Genomic DNA, 16,623 nt, shown 5'->3' on the forward strand with positions numbered 1-16,623 from the left:
GGCTCAAGCATAAAAGCCCCTAAAAGTTGTATTAAAACCCGGGGCGCCTTCCCTGTGCGTCTGCTCACTTTGGTAGTCAGCTCCGCCCCCATAAATTTTACTTCTAGCGCAATTAACGTTTGAGCGGGGAGGTGTTAATTAGCACTCCAGTTGTAATCTGGCCCTTAAAGGGACAGTCTACTCCAGAATTGTTATTGTTTAAAAAAAATAGACAACCCCTTTATTACCCATTCCCCAGTTTTCAATAACCAACACGGTTATATTAATATACTTTTTACCTCTGTGATTACCTTGTATCTATGCAAACTGCCCCCTTATTCAGTTCTTTTGACAGACTTGCATTTTAGCCAAACAGTGCCCTTTCATAAGTAACTCCACAGGCGTGAGCACAATGTTAGCTATATAGCACACATGAACTAACGTCATCTAGCTGTGGAAAACTGTAACATGTATTCAGATAAGAGGCGGCCTTCAAGAGCTTAGAAATTAGCATATGAGCCTACCTAGGTTTAGCTTTAAAATGAGAATACCAAGAGAACAAAGCAAATTTGATGATAGAAGTAAATTGGAAAGCTGTTTGAAATTGCATGCGCTATCTTTATCATGAACGTTTAATTTTGACTAGACTGTCCCTTTAATACCTAAAAAATGCAAATTGTCTGCATTTGCTGCATTTTACACAGTGCTTGTTTAGATCCTAACAAAACCTATACAAATAGTATCTAGGTACCATGGGTTGTAAATATTATCTTGGCAACTTTAAAGATGTGAATAAATGAGTACTTGTATGACTGCAATTTTTGCAATACATAAATAGATAAACTAATGGCTTTAACACAACAAAAGACGTCTATGCATTCAGAACAAAACAGTAAGGAGCACTTTCCTTACTTTTTAAGTTGACGGCTATGTATGATGATGCAGATGAAAGTGATTTACTAAAAGGGACAATCTAGTCAAAATTAAACGTCCATGAATCAGATAGGGCATGCAATTTTAAACAACTTTCAAATTTACTTTTATCATCAAAATTGCTCTTAGTATTCCTTGTTGAATGCTAAACCTAGGAAGGCTCATATGCTAATTTCTAAGTCCTTAAAGGCCACCTCTTATCTCAGCGCATTTTGAGTTGTTCACAGCTAGACGGTGCTAGTTCAAGTGTGCCATATAGATAATAGTGTGCTCACTCCCGTGGAGTTACTTAGGAGTCGGCACTGATTGGCTAAAATGCAAGTCTGTCAAAAGAACTAAAATAAGGGAGCAGTCTGCAGAGGCTTAGATACAAGGTAATCACAGAGGTAAATGTATATTAATAGAACAGTGTTGGTTATGCAAAACTGGCGAATTGGGTAATAAAGGGATCATCTATCTTTTAAAACAAGTAGACTGTCCCTTTAAGCCTGAATTGTATCAATATAGTTATCACTATAAGCACAGCTTGATAGTGCTTGCTCTTGTATCTATATATTTTTAAAAGTGCTAAACCTTTTATTTGAATTTGCATGGTGTGGAGTGCAGCACTGAGGTTGTGTGGTCCTGATGTGATGCTCTGGCTGACTTCATGAATGTGAATGGGGAATCCAGCAGCAAGGCCAGAGGTTGGAATGGTGAGTCAGTAGGAGGAGGCTGGTGGATGGGAGCAACTGCCTGTCTGTCGGCTCAATACTGATCCCTCTGTGTTTGTGTGTGTCCCTCTGTGTCTGCCATTTAATAGTGTATCTAATACCTCACTGCGCATCCTGCACCCCAGGTCTACTCAAACCCTCACCAGAGCCAGAAACACACTGCCTCAAGATCATGATTTCCTAGGTGAAAATATTGGGAAGTATTAAAAAGAGAAACAAAAAAAAAATTCAGCAGTAGTTCACTAGAAGCCAAATTCATACTAGATTGTATTTCATACAGACAGATTTTATTTCATACAGATATGCTAACTAATAGTCTAGTCGTTTCCCAAGGAAAATCAAAAACAATGTGCACTGAATCCCAGAGTGACAGCAGCTTTAATATCTGTAGAAACATGGCAAGCTGGGTGTTAGCCTTTCTATTGGAAAATATGCAACAGAGCTGTGCATGCTAATAAGCATCCCAAAGTGAGAACATATCATGCTTTCTAGTCAAAGGGGGCAGAAGAAAGGTTTAAAGGAATAAGGAGATCCTTTTCTTTTTTCTTTTTCAAATTAAAACAGACTGAACTACAGTATTCAAACAGCTGTTTTTGAAATAATGTAACTGGGACATAACATGGTACTCAGAGACCTCTACTGGATGCAACAAGCATTTTTTTCACTTTCTCTCTGCACAGTAAAAATAGTAAAATTATCTTCATTTAAAATAAAAAAAATGTTTATCCATGTCAATGTATTTTCAAGTATTTTATTTAAAAAAAAAAAAATCAGTAAAAAGAGATAAGGAAATTGTGGTTATGCAAATCTCCAAACAGGAACAGAGGGAAGCAGGCACTACATCAGGGTATCCATAAAACTGGAATCCTTTATTGAAGCAAAGTTAAAAAAATGAACAGCTACATCCGCTGTATATTACGCATAAAAGGTAGAAAGAACAAAGTACTAGGCAGGAGAGGGTAAGACACATGAGCTGTCTGACTAGTTTCGAGTCCTTACAGGACTCTTATTCATAGACATCTGATGTCTATGAATAAGAGTCCTGTAAGGACTCGAAACTAGTCAGACAGCTCATGTGTCTTACCCTCTCCTGCCTAGTACTTTGTTCTTTGTACCTTTTATGCGTAATATACAGCGGATGTAGCTGTTCATTTTTTTAACTTTGCTACAATAAAGGATTCAAGTTTTATGGATACCCTGATGTAGTGCCTGCTTCCCTCTGTTCCTGTTTGTATACAGTGGCAGGGTTTCGACACTGCTACGGCATTCCGTTGGCTCTCTATGGGAAGATTTCTCACAGACCGGTGTCACTTCCAGTTTCTTTGCCGGGCCCGTGGTTGCTGCTTGGAACGCCGCTCCTGTGTTTATGCAAATCTCCCTCTAGCTATTTCTGAACTTAGAAATGCTTGAGATAATACTTCATATGGAAACAAATTTTGTACTGAAGGAACTGCAGTGATATATAGCAAACATGCTTCTTGATTTTTTTTATCAATTAAACAGTTAAGGAAATTGCTAAAACATAAATACAAAAAATTGACAAATTTGAAAAAAAAGGGGAAAAAAAAAAGAAAAGAAACTCCAATAATATTTAGGACTAGATTACAAGTGAGGCGATATCTTAATGTTCGATGGTAAACATGCAAATGTGTCCCTTTACCAGCGAATGTTAAATAACCAGCCATTACAAGTGGCTGTTTAATACTACGGAGAGCTCACTTTTACACTTAGCGCTAGCAATCATTAACCAGAGGTCAGATCTCTGCTTAATGAAAACATTGCCCCAATTGCCCCCAAAATAAAGAGGACTGTAGAGTAACATAAAATAAAAATGTGAGCATAATTATGTTTTATTTGAAAAAATACACAAAGTGAGGGGATGTGGGGTGTAAGAAAAAAACAGCACTGAAAGTGCCTTCACATGGATGTCAATGGGGGACTATGTTTACAGATATAAATGCATAAATATATATGTATATAATCATATTCATATTTATTGCTGCCCAAGGCCTGCTCCCATTGAAGCCTGTGGAAGCGCTCTCTCGTGAATGCTTAGCTTCCGGGCAATTTACGTGTGCTGGTATTGCTGAGTGGTGCGCAAATATTGTGTCCGTGTAAGTGCAATATTGCGCTCCACTCGTAATCTAGCCCTTAATTAATATTTTTTTTTACATTTTAAACAAACCAGTACATAAAAATGCATGAACGCGGTTTGTACGAAAGTGTCCTTTGAATGGCTTTTGAAATCCAATAAGTCTTTTGGAGCTGTGTAATAATTAGGAAACTGTTTTTCAAGAGCTTTGATGTTCATATAAAATAAGAGTTAATGCTACTTAGCAATTCTCCTTCGTATCCCTTGTTAATGGATTAAAATTGGAGTTGTGTTGTAGAGCAATATTAAAAGGAAAGGTAAACAGCTATATAACACCAGCTTGCTGTTTTAAACACCAACTGTTCCAGTAACATCTAGTGTAGTATAAGATTACTATTTAACTTTAAGACAGTGACACCATGTGGTTGAAAATGCTTCTCTTATGAGAAACAAAAAAACTAAAATTGCTATAGGGACATTTAAGTTATTTTTTTATATAGTTACTAGGCGTTAAGCCTGCACAGAGGGCAATCTATTGTTGTAGAGTGAGGTTCCTCTTGGGGGTCGAGGGATCTCACCACTCTGCCATTTTCGGAATCCACATGGATGCAGCTCAGGGGCGAGATTACATATGCGGTGTAGGTTTCAGCTCAACTGCTGAAACCCGCGTTGCCTGTAAGTTCACCTCGCACATCGGGTGAATCACATATACGGCACCGGCAGATCATACTGCCATAAGTCGGATAAACTGGCGATGTTCAGAAATACACATTTTTGGAGTGGCCAGTGACTTACTGCAGTTTATGAACTGCCGGCGCGTAAGAAAAAAACATAACAATGTTGTGTCGCCCATAAAAGTCTAACTCCCAAAAATAAACCAAATCTAATACCGCTATAAAAACAAAAAAGCCACCCCAAAATAAAAACAACCCCTAATCTAAGAAAGAACTACAAATAGCCCTTAAAAGGCCTTTTGTAGGGCATTGCCCTGAAGTAATCAGCTCTTTTACCTAAAAAAAAAAAAAAGTACAAATTAACCCCTAACAGTAAAACCACACAACTCCCCAAACTAAAAAAAGACCTACCCTAAAAAACCTAAGCTACCCTAATGGGGCATTTGTATGGGCATTGTCCTTTAAAAGGGAAATCAGCTCTTTAGTGCCCATTAAAAATAAAAAATCCCTAATCTAAAAAAACCCCAAAACCTAACATTAACCCCAGAAAATGTACTCACCGTTCCTGAAGTCCGGACATACATTTTTATCCAGGCGGTGCAAAGTCTTCATCCAGGTGGCGAAGATCTTCTATCTTCTTACCGGAGTTGTGGAGCGGATCAGGTGCACTGTTCCTCCTCAGTGGCGGCGGTCTTCAACCGCCGCACACTGAAGATTGAATGCAAGGTACCCGTTTTATATTGGGGCATCTTGCATTCCTATTTGAACAGCCAATAGGATTTCAGTAGCTCTCATCCTATTGGCGGATTTAAAAATTTCAGCCAATAGAAATGCAAGGTATCCCAATATTAAATGGGTACCTTGCATTCAATCTTCAGTGTGTGGCGACGATCGCATGAAGAGGATCTCCACGCTGGATGTCTTTGCGGCCACCGGTCCTGCTCCACATTGCCTTCGCTCTGCGCTGCCTTCGCTCCGGATGAAGAAAAAAGATGTCCCTGCGCTGGATGAATAATAGAGCCGCCTGGAAGAAGACCTTTACCGCCGGACTTCAAAAATGGTGAGTACCTATTTCGGGGTTAGAGTTAGGTTTTTTTGGGGGTGTTTTTTTTTTTAGTTTAGGGCTTTTATATTTTAATGGGCAGCAAAAGAGCTGATCGCCCCTTTTAAGGGCAATGCCCATACAAATACCCCTTTAGGGGCAATGGGTAGCTTAGGTTTTTTTAGAGTTAGGTTTTTTATTTTGGGGAGTTGGGGGTTTTACTTTTAGGGGGTAATTTTTAATTTTTAACAGTAAAAGAACTATTTGCTTTAGGGCAATGCCCTACAAAATGCCCTTTTAAGGGCTATTGGTAGTTTAGTGTTAAATTAGGGTTTTTATATTTTGGGGTGGCTTTTTATTTTTATAGGGGTATTAGATTAGGTTTAAAAAATATTTTGGATAATTTCGTTTATTTTTTTCTCAAATTTTAGATACTGTAATAGATTTTTTTATTTTAATATAATCTTAGGTTTTTTTTTAATAAAATATAAGTTTTTTTATTTTAATTTTAAGTTAATTTATTTTTATTTTGGTACTTTTTAATTCATTTATAAAGAAGTCTTTTTTTTATAATTGGGGTTAATTTAGGGGGTGTTAGGTTAGGGCGTGGTTCTTCAAACCACAGGTCGGGACCCATTACTGGGTCGCAACACCATGTTTACTGGGTCGCGACCTGTGTGTGGGTTGTAGGAGTGTGTGTGGTGTGTGTGGGTGTTATATGAGAGTGTGTGTGGTGTGTGTGTTGGATAGAGAGTGTTTGTGGTGTGTGTGTTGGATGAGTGTGTGTGGTGTATGTGTGTGTGGTGTATGCGTGTGTTATATGAGAGTGTGTGGTGTGTGTGTGTTGTATGACTGTGTGTGTTTGAAGTGTGTGTTGTATATGAGAGTTTGTGTGTGTGTTTGTTATATCCTATTACAACACTTGCAAGTTTGACTACAATCAGGAACAAAGTATGCACTCTTTTTAGTTACTATGTTGTATATTACTTCCGAAACTTTCAGACCAAGTATACAAAAAGGGCTGCAAAGGTATGTGGTACTATGGCACTGGGTCTTGGGGAAAAAAGTTTGAAGAACCCTGGGTTAGGGGGCTTAATGATTAGATTAATTATTTGCGTTGTCGGGGGTTAGCAGTTTAGGGGTTAATAATGTAATTAGGCTATTTACATTGTGGGTGAATAGCGGAATAGGGGTTAATCACTTTATTAGGTAGATTGCGATGTGGATGAATGGCAGATTAGAGATTAATCACTTTCGGCTAGATTTAGAGTTCTGCGGCCAAAGGGGTGCATTAGCTACGCATGCTTTTTTTCCCCCGCACCTTTTAAATACCGCTGGTATTTAGAGTTCACAGAATGGTTGCGTTAGGCTCCAAAAAAGGGAGCGTAGAGCATATTTACCGCCACTGCAACTCTCGATACCAGCGGTACTTACGGATGCGGCCAGCTTCAAAAATGTGCTTGTGCACGATTCCCCCATAGAAAACAATGGGGCAGTTTGAGCTGAAAAAAAACCTAACACCTGCAAAAAAGCAGCGTTAAGCTCCTAACGCAGCCCCATTGTTTCCTATGGGGAAACACTTCCTAAGTCTGCACCTAACACCCTAACATGTACCCCGAGTCTAAACACCCCTAACCTTACACTTATTAACCTCTAATCTGCCGCCCCCGCTATCGCTGACCCCTGCATATTATTATTAACCCCTAATCTGCCGCTCCGTACACCGCCGCAACCTACATTATACATATGTACCCCTAATCTGCTGACCCTAACACTGCCGACCCCTATATTATATTTATTAACCCCTAATCTGCCGCCCCCAACGTCGCCTCCACCTACCTACAATAATTAACCCCTAATCTGACGACCGGATCTCACCGCTACTCTAATAAATGTATTAACCCCTAAAGTCTAACCCTAACACTAACACCCCCCTAACTTAAATATAATTTAAATCTAATGAAATAAATTAACTCTTATTAAATAAATTATTCCTATTTAAAGCTAAAAACTTACCTGTAAAATAAACCCTAATATAGCTACAATATAAATTATAATTATATTGTAGCTATTTTAGGATTAATATTTATTTTACAGGCAACTTTGTAATTATTTTACCCAGGTACAATAGCTATTAAATAGTTAATAACTATTTAATAGCTACCTAGTTAAAATAATTACAAAATTACCTGTAAAATAAATCCAAACCTAAGTTACAATTAAACCTAACACTACACTATCAATAAATAAATTAAATAAACTACCTACAATTATCTACAATTAAACCTAACACTACACTATCAATAAATTAATTAAATACAATACCTACAAATAAATACAATGAAATAAACTAACTAAAGTACAAAAAATAAAAAAGAACTAAGTTACAAAAAATAAAAAAATATTTACAAACATTAGAAAAATATTACAACAATTTTAAACTAATTACACCTACTCTAAGCCCCCTAATAAAATAACAAAGACCCCCAAAATAAAAAAATGCCCTACCCTATTCTAAAATTAAAATAGAAAAGCTCTTTTACCTTACCAGCCCTGAAAAGGGCCCTTTGCGGGGCATGCCCCAAAGAATTCAGCTCTTTTGCCTGTAAAAAAAAAACATACAATACCCCCCCCCCCCAACATTACAACCCACCACCCACATACCCCTAATGTAACCTAACCCCCCCTTAAATAAACCTAACACTAAGCCCCTGAAGATCTCCCTACCTTGTCTTCACCACGCCGGGTTCACCGATCGATCCAGAAGAGCCTCCGATGTCTTGATCCAAGCCCAAGTGGGGTGCTGAAGATGTCCATGATCCGGCTGAAGTCTTCATCCAAGCGGGAGCTGAAGAGGTCCATGATCCGACTGAAGTCTTCTATCAAGCGGCATCTTCAATCTTCTTTCTTCCGGATTCATGTAGTTCATCCCGCCGACACGGAACATCCATCTTCACCGACGACTTCCTTTAAGGGAATCAGCCAATCAGATTCAAGTTCAATCCGATTGGCTGATCCGATCAGCCAATCAGATTGAGCTCGCATTCTATTGGCTGATCGGAACAGCCAATAGAATGCAATCTCAATCTGATTGGCTGATTGGATCAGCCAATCGGATTGAACTTGCATCTGATTGGCTGATTCCATCAGCCAATCAGAATTTTCCTACCTTAATTCCGATTGGCTGATAGAATCCTATCAGCCAATCGGAATTCGAGGGACGCCATCTTGGATGACGTCCCTTAAAGGAACCTCCATTCGTCGTCTAGTCGTCGGAAGAAGAGGATGGATCCGCGCTGGAGGTCTTGAAGATCAGCCGGTCGTCATCGGATGGAAGAACATAGAAGATTCGGCTTGGATGAAGATGTTTGCCGGTCCGGATGTCCTCTTCTGCCCGCTTGGATCAAGACTTCAGCCGGAGGATGGATGTCTTCAGCCCCCCGCTTGGGCTTGGATCAAGACATCGGAGCCTGGACGGATCGCTGATACCTGGTGTGGTGAAGATAAGGTAGGAAGATCTTCAGGGGCTTAGTGTTAGGTTTATTTAAGGGGGGTTTGGGTTAGATTAGGGGTATGTGGGTGGTGGGTTGTAATGTTGGGGTGGTATTGTATGTTTTTTTCCAGGCAAAAGAGCTGAATTCTTTGGGGCATGCCCCACAAATGGCCCTTTTAAGGGCTGGTAAGGTAAAAGAGCTTTTCTATTTTTTTCTATTTTTTGTTATTTTATTAGGGGGCTTAGAGTAGGTGTAATTAGTTTAAAATTGTTGTAATATTTTTCTAATGTTTGTAAATATTTTCTTATTTTTTGTAACTTAGTTCTTTTTTATTTTTTGTACTTTAGTTAGTTTATTTAATTGTATTTAATTGTAGGTATTGTATTTAATTAATTTATTGCTAGTGTAGTGTTAGCTTTAATTGTAACTTAGGTTAGGATTTATTTTACAGGTAATTTTGTAATTATTTTAACTAGATAGCTATTAAATAGTTATTAACTATTTAATAGCTATTGTACCTAGTTAATATTATTACAAAGTTGCCTGTAAAATAAATATTAATCCTAAAATAGCTACAATATAATTATAATTTATATTGTAGCTATATTAGGGGTTATTTTACAGGTAAGTATTTAGCTTTAAATAGGAATAATTTATTTAATAAGAGTTAATTTATTTTGTTAGATTTAAATTATATTTAATTTAGGGGGGTGTTAGTGTTAGGGTTAGACTTAGCTTTAGAGTAATACATTTATTAGAGTAGCAGTGAGATCCGGTCGTCAGATTAGGGGTTAATTATTGTAGGTAGGTGAAGGCGACGTTGGGGGCGGCAGATTAGGGGTTAATAAATATAATATAGGGGTCGGCGGTGTTAGGGGCAGCAGATTAGGGGTACATAGAAATAACGTAGGTTGCGGCGGTGTACGGAGCGGCAGATTAGGGGTTAATAATAATATGCAGGGGTCAGTGATAGCGGGGGCGGCAGATTAGGGGTTAATCAATATAATATAGGGGTCGGCGGTATTAGGGGCAGCAGATTAGGGGTACATAGGGATAACGTAGGTGGCGGCGGTGTGCGGTCGGCAGATTAGGGGTTAATAATTGTAGGTAGGTGGCGGCGACGTTGGGGGCGGCAGATTAGGGGTTAATAAATATTATGTAGGTGTCAGTGGTATTAGGGGCAGCAGATTAGGGGTACATAGGGATAACGTAGGTGGCGGCGGTGTGCGGTCGGCAGATTAGGGGTTAAAAAAAATTAATAGAGTGGCGGCGATGTGGGGGGACCTCGGTTTAGGGGTACATAGGTAGTTTATGGGTGTTAGTGTACTTTAGAGCACAGTAGTTAAGAGCTTTATAAACCGGTGTTAGCCCAGAAAGCTCTTAACTACTGACTTTTTTCTGCGGCTGGAGTTTTGTCGTTAGATTTCTAACGCTCACTTCAGCCAAGACTCTAAATACCGGCGTTAGAAAGATCCCATTGAAAAGATAGGATACGCAAATGGCGTAGGGGGATCTGCTGTATGCAAAAGTTGCGGCTGGAAAGTGAGCGTTAGACCCTTTCCTAACTGACTCTAAATACCAGCGGTAGCCCAAAACCAGCGTTAGGAGCCTCTAACGCTGGTTTTGACGGCTACCGCCAAACTCTAAATCTAGCCGTTTATTAGTTAGATTGCGATGTGGGTGAATGGTGGATTAGGGGTTAATAACTTTATTATATACTTTGCGATGTGGGGGTTGGCAGATTAGGGGTTACTACATTTTATTTAGTTATTGCGGTGGGGGGATGGCAGTTAAAAGTTACATATTGCGCATGGTGTTTAACCAACATTATTTTGGCTGCGCACGCAACTGATGTCGGCGACTGTTTTTTGATGGTGGTTGAGAGGTACATATTGCGCATGTGTTAGGTGTTTGTTTAGCCAACATTGTTTTTGCTGCGCGCGCAACTGATGACAGCAACAGAAACACTCCTGACCTTATGTCCTTGTTTTTCAACATAAGATACTAAGAGAACAAAGAAACTTTGTTGACTCAAATAAAATTGAAAGTTCTTTAAAATTACATGCTTTATCTGAATAAATTTTGGGTTTCATGTCACTTTAAATAAAATATAAGCACACAAATTAGATGTATATAAAACTATACTTTTGTTAACAACATTGTTTTGCAGTCCAGGGATATTGCTTTTATAATATTCTTTATCTTATCTCCTTTGTTCTGGCCATTTTGGGAGGATATAAATGAGCTCCTCCATTGGTCAAGCAATCACTGAGTAGTTGTAGTTTAGGGTTTGGGTTCAGAATCCTGCAGGAACACTTTCAGCCACTCCAGATTACAGAGTTAAATTGCAGGGGAAAAAATGCAGAAATAAGCAATCAAACGCCTAGATTACGAGTTTTTGTCTGTAAGTCTGTGCGGGGCTAACAAGCCTTTTTTTCTTACCGCTCACTTAAGCCAACGCTGGTATTACAACTTTCCTTCAAGCTGGCGTTAGCCTCAGAAAAGTGAGCGTTGAGCAAAATTTAGCTTCACATCTCACTGTACTACCAGCGTTGCTTACGGTAGCGGTAAGATGGCAAAACGTGCTTGTGCACGATTTCCCCATAGGAAACAATGGAGCTGAGCTGGCTGAAAAAAAAACTAACACCTGCAAAAAAGCAGCGTTCAGCTCCTAACGCAGCCCCATTGTTTCCTATGGGGAAATAAATTTTATGTCTGCACCTAACATGAACCCCGAGTCTAAACACCCCTAATCTTACACTTATTAACCCCTAATCTGCCGCCCACGCTATCGTTGACACCTACATTATATTATTAACCCCTAATCTGCCGCTCCGGACACCGCCGCCACCTACATTATACTTATGAACCCCTAATCTACTTCCCCCAACATCGGCGACATCTACATTATAGTTATTAACCCCTTATTACACCTAATCTAATCTCAAAATAATAAAATTTCCTACCCTATACTAAATTACAAATAGCCCTTAAAAGGGCCTTTTGCCGGGCATTGCCCCAAACTAATCAGCTCTTTCACCTGTAAAAAAAAATACAATACCCCTCCCCAACATTAAAACCCACCACCCACACACCCAACCCTACTCTAAAACCCACCCAATCCCCCCTTAAAAAAACTTAACACTACCCCCTTGAAGATCACCCTACCTTGAGACGTCTTCACCCAGCCAGGCACAAGTGGTCCTCCAGAGGGTCCGAAGTCTTCAGCCTATCCGGCCAGAAGAGGACCTCCAGACCGGCAGAAGTCTTCATCCAGGCAGCATCTTATATCTTCATCCTTCCGGAGCGGAGCGGGTCCATCTTCAAGACATCCAGTAGATTAGGGGCAGTAGATTAGGGGTTCATAAGTATAATGGCAATCAGCCAATAGGATTGACCTCGCATTCTATTGGCTGATTGGAACAGCCAATAGAATGCAAGCTCAATCCTATTGGCTGATTGGATCAGCTAATAGGATTTTTCCTACCTTAATTCCGATTGGCTGATAGGATTCTATCAGCCAATCGGAATTCAAGGGACGCCATCTTGGATGACATCACTTAAAGGACCAGTCATTCAGTCGTCGGCCGTCGGATGAAGAGGATGCTCCGCGTCGGATGTCTTGAAGATGGACCCGCTCCGCTCCGGAAGGATGAAGATAGAAGATGCCATCCGGATGAAGACTTCTGCCGGTCTGGAGGTCCTCTTCTGGCCGGATAGGATGAAGACTTCGGACCCTCTGGAGGACCACTTGTGCTCGGCTGGGCGAAGACGTCTCAAGGTAGGGTGATCTTCAAGGGGGAAGTGTTAGGTTTTTTTTAAGGGGGGATTGGGTGGGTTTTAGAGTAGGGTTTGGTGTGTGGGTGGTGGGTTTTAATGTTGGGGGTGGTATTGTATTTTTTTTTACAGGTGAAAGAGCTGATTACTTTGGGGCAATGCCCCGCAAAAGGCCCTTTTGAGGGCTATTTGTAATTTAGTATAGGGTAGGGAATTTTATTATTTTGGGGGGCTTTTTTATTTTATTAGGGGGATTAGATTAGGTGTAATTAGTTTAAAATTCTTGTAATTCTTTTTTAATTTTCTGTAATTTAGTGTGTTTTTTTCCATAATTGAGTTTATTTAATTGTAATTAATTGTAGGTAGTTTAGGTAATTAGTTTAATTATAGTGTAGTGTTAGGTGTAATTGTAACTTAGGTTAGGGTTTATTTTACAGGTACTTTTGTACTTATTTTAGCTTGGTAGTTATTAAATAGTTAATAACTATTTAATAACTATTGTACCTAGTTAAAATAAATACAAAGTTGCCTGTAAAATAAAAATAAACCCTAAGATGGCTACAATGTAATTATTAATTATATTGTAGCTATCTTAGGGTTTATTTTATAGCTAAGTATTTAGTTTTAAATAGGATTAATTTATTTAATTGTAGTCATTTAATTTAGTTTTATTTAAATTATATTTAAGTTAGGGGGTTATGGTTAGATTTAGATTTAGGGGTTAATTCATTTAATATAGTAGCGGCGACGTTGGGGGCGGCAGATTAGGGGTTAATAAATGTAGGTAAGTGTTGGCAATGTTAGGGACAGTAGATTAGGGGTTAATAAAATGTAACTAGTGTTTGCGAGGCGGGAGTGCGGCGGTTTAGGGGTTAATACATTTATTAAAGTGGCGGCGATGTCCGGTCTGCAGATTAGGGGTTAAACATTTTAGTTAAGTGTTTCCGATGTGGGGGTGGGCTCGGTTTAGGGGTTAATAGGTAGTTTATGGGTGTTAGTGTACTTTTTAGCACTTTAGTTAAGAGTTTTATGTTACGGCGTTAGCCCATAAAACTCTTAACTACTGACTTTTAAATGTGGTAGGAGTCTTGCCAGGAGAGGGTCTACCGCTCACTTTTTCAGGTGATCGTAATACCGGCGTTAGGAAAATACCATTAAAAAGATAGGATACGCAATTGACGTAAGGGGATTGCGGTAATCTAAAATCGCTGAAAAAAAGTGAGCGGAAGACCTGTACCTGCCAGACTCGTAATACCAGTGGGCGTTAAAAAGCCCGCTGGTATTAATCTAGCCGAAAGTATGTTACAAGGTTTTTACGGCTATTTTTTCAGAATTACATTTTGAGTTTTATATTTGTTTAATTGGTAAAGTGTGACATATTGTTGTCCTCCTCACTGAGCTCAAAGCATACAAGACATTCTCCTGGGGTTTCACCCATCTGATCCTGAGGATATCTTGAACTGTAATGTCCTTTGCCATCACCAACTGAAGGCGGAACTGTGTCATCTCCACTTGTACAAGTGATAATGTCACAGGAAACAAGGAAATCCCTGCAGATGCAAGGATTTCCTTTTTTTAGTGGGTATGTGGCTGGGGGGGGGGGGGGTTTAAAAGTCTATATATTAAACCCCAGACCACTTTTATGGACACATGAAAGAGGACAGTCTGCCTTCTCAAAGGAGCGTTTGCATGTTCCTGTAAGATGCAGGTTATCACTGAAAAAATGTCAAACTTGCAGCAGCACTTAACCAAGCTGGTTTACCTGATAGGGAGGGGGCTCTAACAGAGCCCTTATCTCCCCCAAATATTATAGAGGGGCAAGTGACCTCTTCTTTAAAAAGGGCCAGGTTTTGTTAGATTGTCTAGTAGCCCCAAAGATTCCAGGGAAAAATGCCCATTGAGGATGCAGCTTGTCAGTGATTACCTGTGTCTCTTGAAACCAAGTAATTTATAGGAGTGAGGATGGGAAGTGAGGGTGAGAATGAAGGAATTCATCTCTTACATGAGGATTCATGCCCCCTCAAATTTTCAGGTGTTCACAAAGTATACACCTGCACAGTGCATTAGACGTTTGGCAGTTTTGTTCACTGCGGAAAAAAGCAGGCGATTGCGGCATTCGTATCTTTTCAGAGACGGATTTTTTCTTGTGAAAGTGCAACATCATTGTGTGTTGCACTTTCACAAGAAATTCAGCTCTGAAAAGAGCTAAATTCCGCTAGCGGCCGCCACTCAAGCACATCCCTACAGTGCATGACGAGGGTAAAGGAAAACTTTTAGAGCCACTATTGCTCCCATAACACACAAAGGGAAAAATATAAGATCCCAATTTAGAAAGAGGGAACCCCCTCTTTTCAATTTAGGATCGAATACTCCGCTCATTGGCAGGTGGTTCCCATGAAAATGAATCACAACAAATAGCCCACAATAAAATGAATCTCCACCATAAAGAGTCAAAATGAACAAAGCTTTGCTACTATAAAGTTGCTTCAGTCTTAGCTAAGTTGTCTGCACTTACAGGGGACAGATTGTTAAGCGTGATGTGTAAATAACATACCTCTTACTTTTTTAAATATTTTACACAACAAAAAGCCTTGCAATAGTAGGTTGGCATTGTAGACCCGAGCACACTGATATCTTCCATGCCCTTTTTACTCCTTTACCTTGGGTATCAAAGAGGTGTTCAGCAAGAGTTACTGTGGACTCTAGTAAGTAAAAATTACAACAAAACTGTTGTCTTCTGTATCAAATTTAAATAACATATTTTCCTCTGTCTAGGATAAAGTGCTTTTGGGAACCGACTACCCTTTCCCTTTAGGAGAACATATTCCAGGACAACTGATTGAATCTATTGAAGAATTTGATGGACGACTGAAAGTATGCTTTAGTATTTTGTAGATTTTCATTATTATGTAAAATATATATATATAAAAAAAAATGTTATTTTGACCAGTTGTCACTGCCTGCAAATAAATGCTCTAAATGACAATATAATGTTGTCAGTAGTTTAAAGAATACAACAAAAAAGTTAATTTCAAACAAATACCTATATATCATAAAACCAGATAAACTGATCCTTTAGAAGTGGTCTCTTAACCCCTTAACGACCAACGTCGTACCCAGTACGACACTGCAGTCCTGGGCTTCTCTCTACCGCGATCTCGCTCAAAATAGCGAGATTGCACTATTTCTGCATGCCCCACGAGTGGGGCACTGCAGAAATAGAATTGCAGAGTTGTCAATGCAGAGAGGGCCACTCTGGTGCAGATCGTTGGTGGGTTGGAGCCAATGCTGGGAGGCGGGTGGGCGGCCCATCGCCGTTGCATGCTCCGGATCCTGTGATGAAAGTGTCCGTGAGAACGCAAGAAGGCGGGGCTTGGGAGCGCACGTGCGTCCACGGCAATTATACTGAAGGAAAGGAGGGAGAGGGGAAGGGGAAAAGGAGAGGGAGGGGGAAAAAATTTTGGAAAGGGATCCGGGAGGGGGAGGGTATTGAGAGGGGAAGCTACACTACAGAAAAATAGAGATATTTATTTTATTTTTAAAAAAACAACAAATTATATGGTCAACTGGGTACTAGCAGACAGCTGTCAGTATCCAAGATGGCGGACAATAAGGTAGAGGGGGGAGGGTTAGAGAGCTGTTTGGAGGGGGGATCAGGGAGGTTGGGGGCTAAGGGGGAACCCTAAAAAAGCAGAATAAATATTTTAAAAAAATAATAATAACAAATAAATTTAAAAAAGCCTTTTATTTTAGTACGGTCAGACTTTCTGCCAGTACTCAAGATGGCAGGCAATTGTGGGGTGGGGGAGGGAAGAGAGCTGTTTGGGAGGGATCAGGGGGTGGGGGGTGTCAGGTGGGAGGCTGATCTCTACTCTAAAGCTAAAATTAACCCTACAAGCTACCTAATTAACCCCTTCAC

The 16,623-nt window shown here is 39.7% G+C and overlaps 1 protein-coding gene across 3 annotated transcripts in view; it reads left to right on the forward strand.

Moving 5' to 3' along the window:
• ACMSD (aminocarboxymuconate semialdehyde decarboxylase) overlaps window positions 1-16,623 on the forward strand; it is a 325,314-nt gene that overhangs the window by 296,647 nt on the left and 12,044 nt on the right. For all 3 annotated transcript variants that reach the window (XM_053698228.1, XM_053698227.1, XM_053698229.1), the window contains one exon: window positions 15,480-15,578. In XM_053698228.1, the coding sequence (XP_053554203.1) occupies window positions 15,480-15,578 (99 nt within the window). The remainder of the gene's footprint in view (window positions 1-15,479; window positions 15,579-16,623) is intronic.

Source organism: Bombina bombina, chromosome 1, assembly GCF_027579735.1.
Source record: "Bombina bombina isolate aBomBom1 chromosome 1, aBomBom1.pri, whole genome shotgun sequence".
In the NCBI taxonomy this organism is placed as follows: Eukaryota; Metazoa; Chordata; class Amphibia; order Anura; family Bombinatoridae; genus Bombina; species Bombina bombina.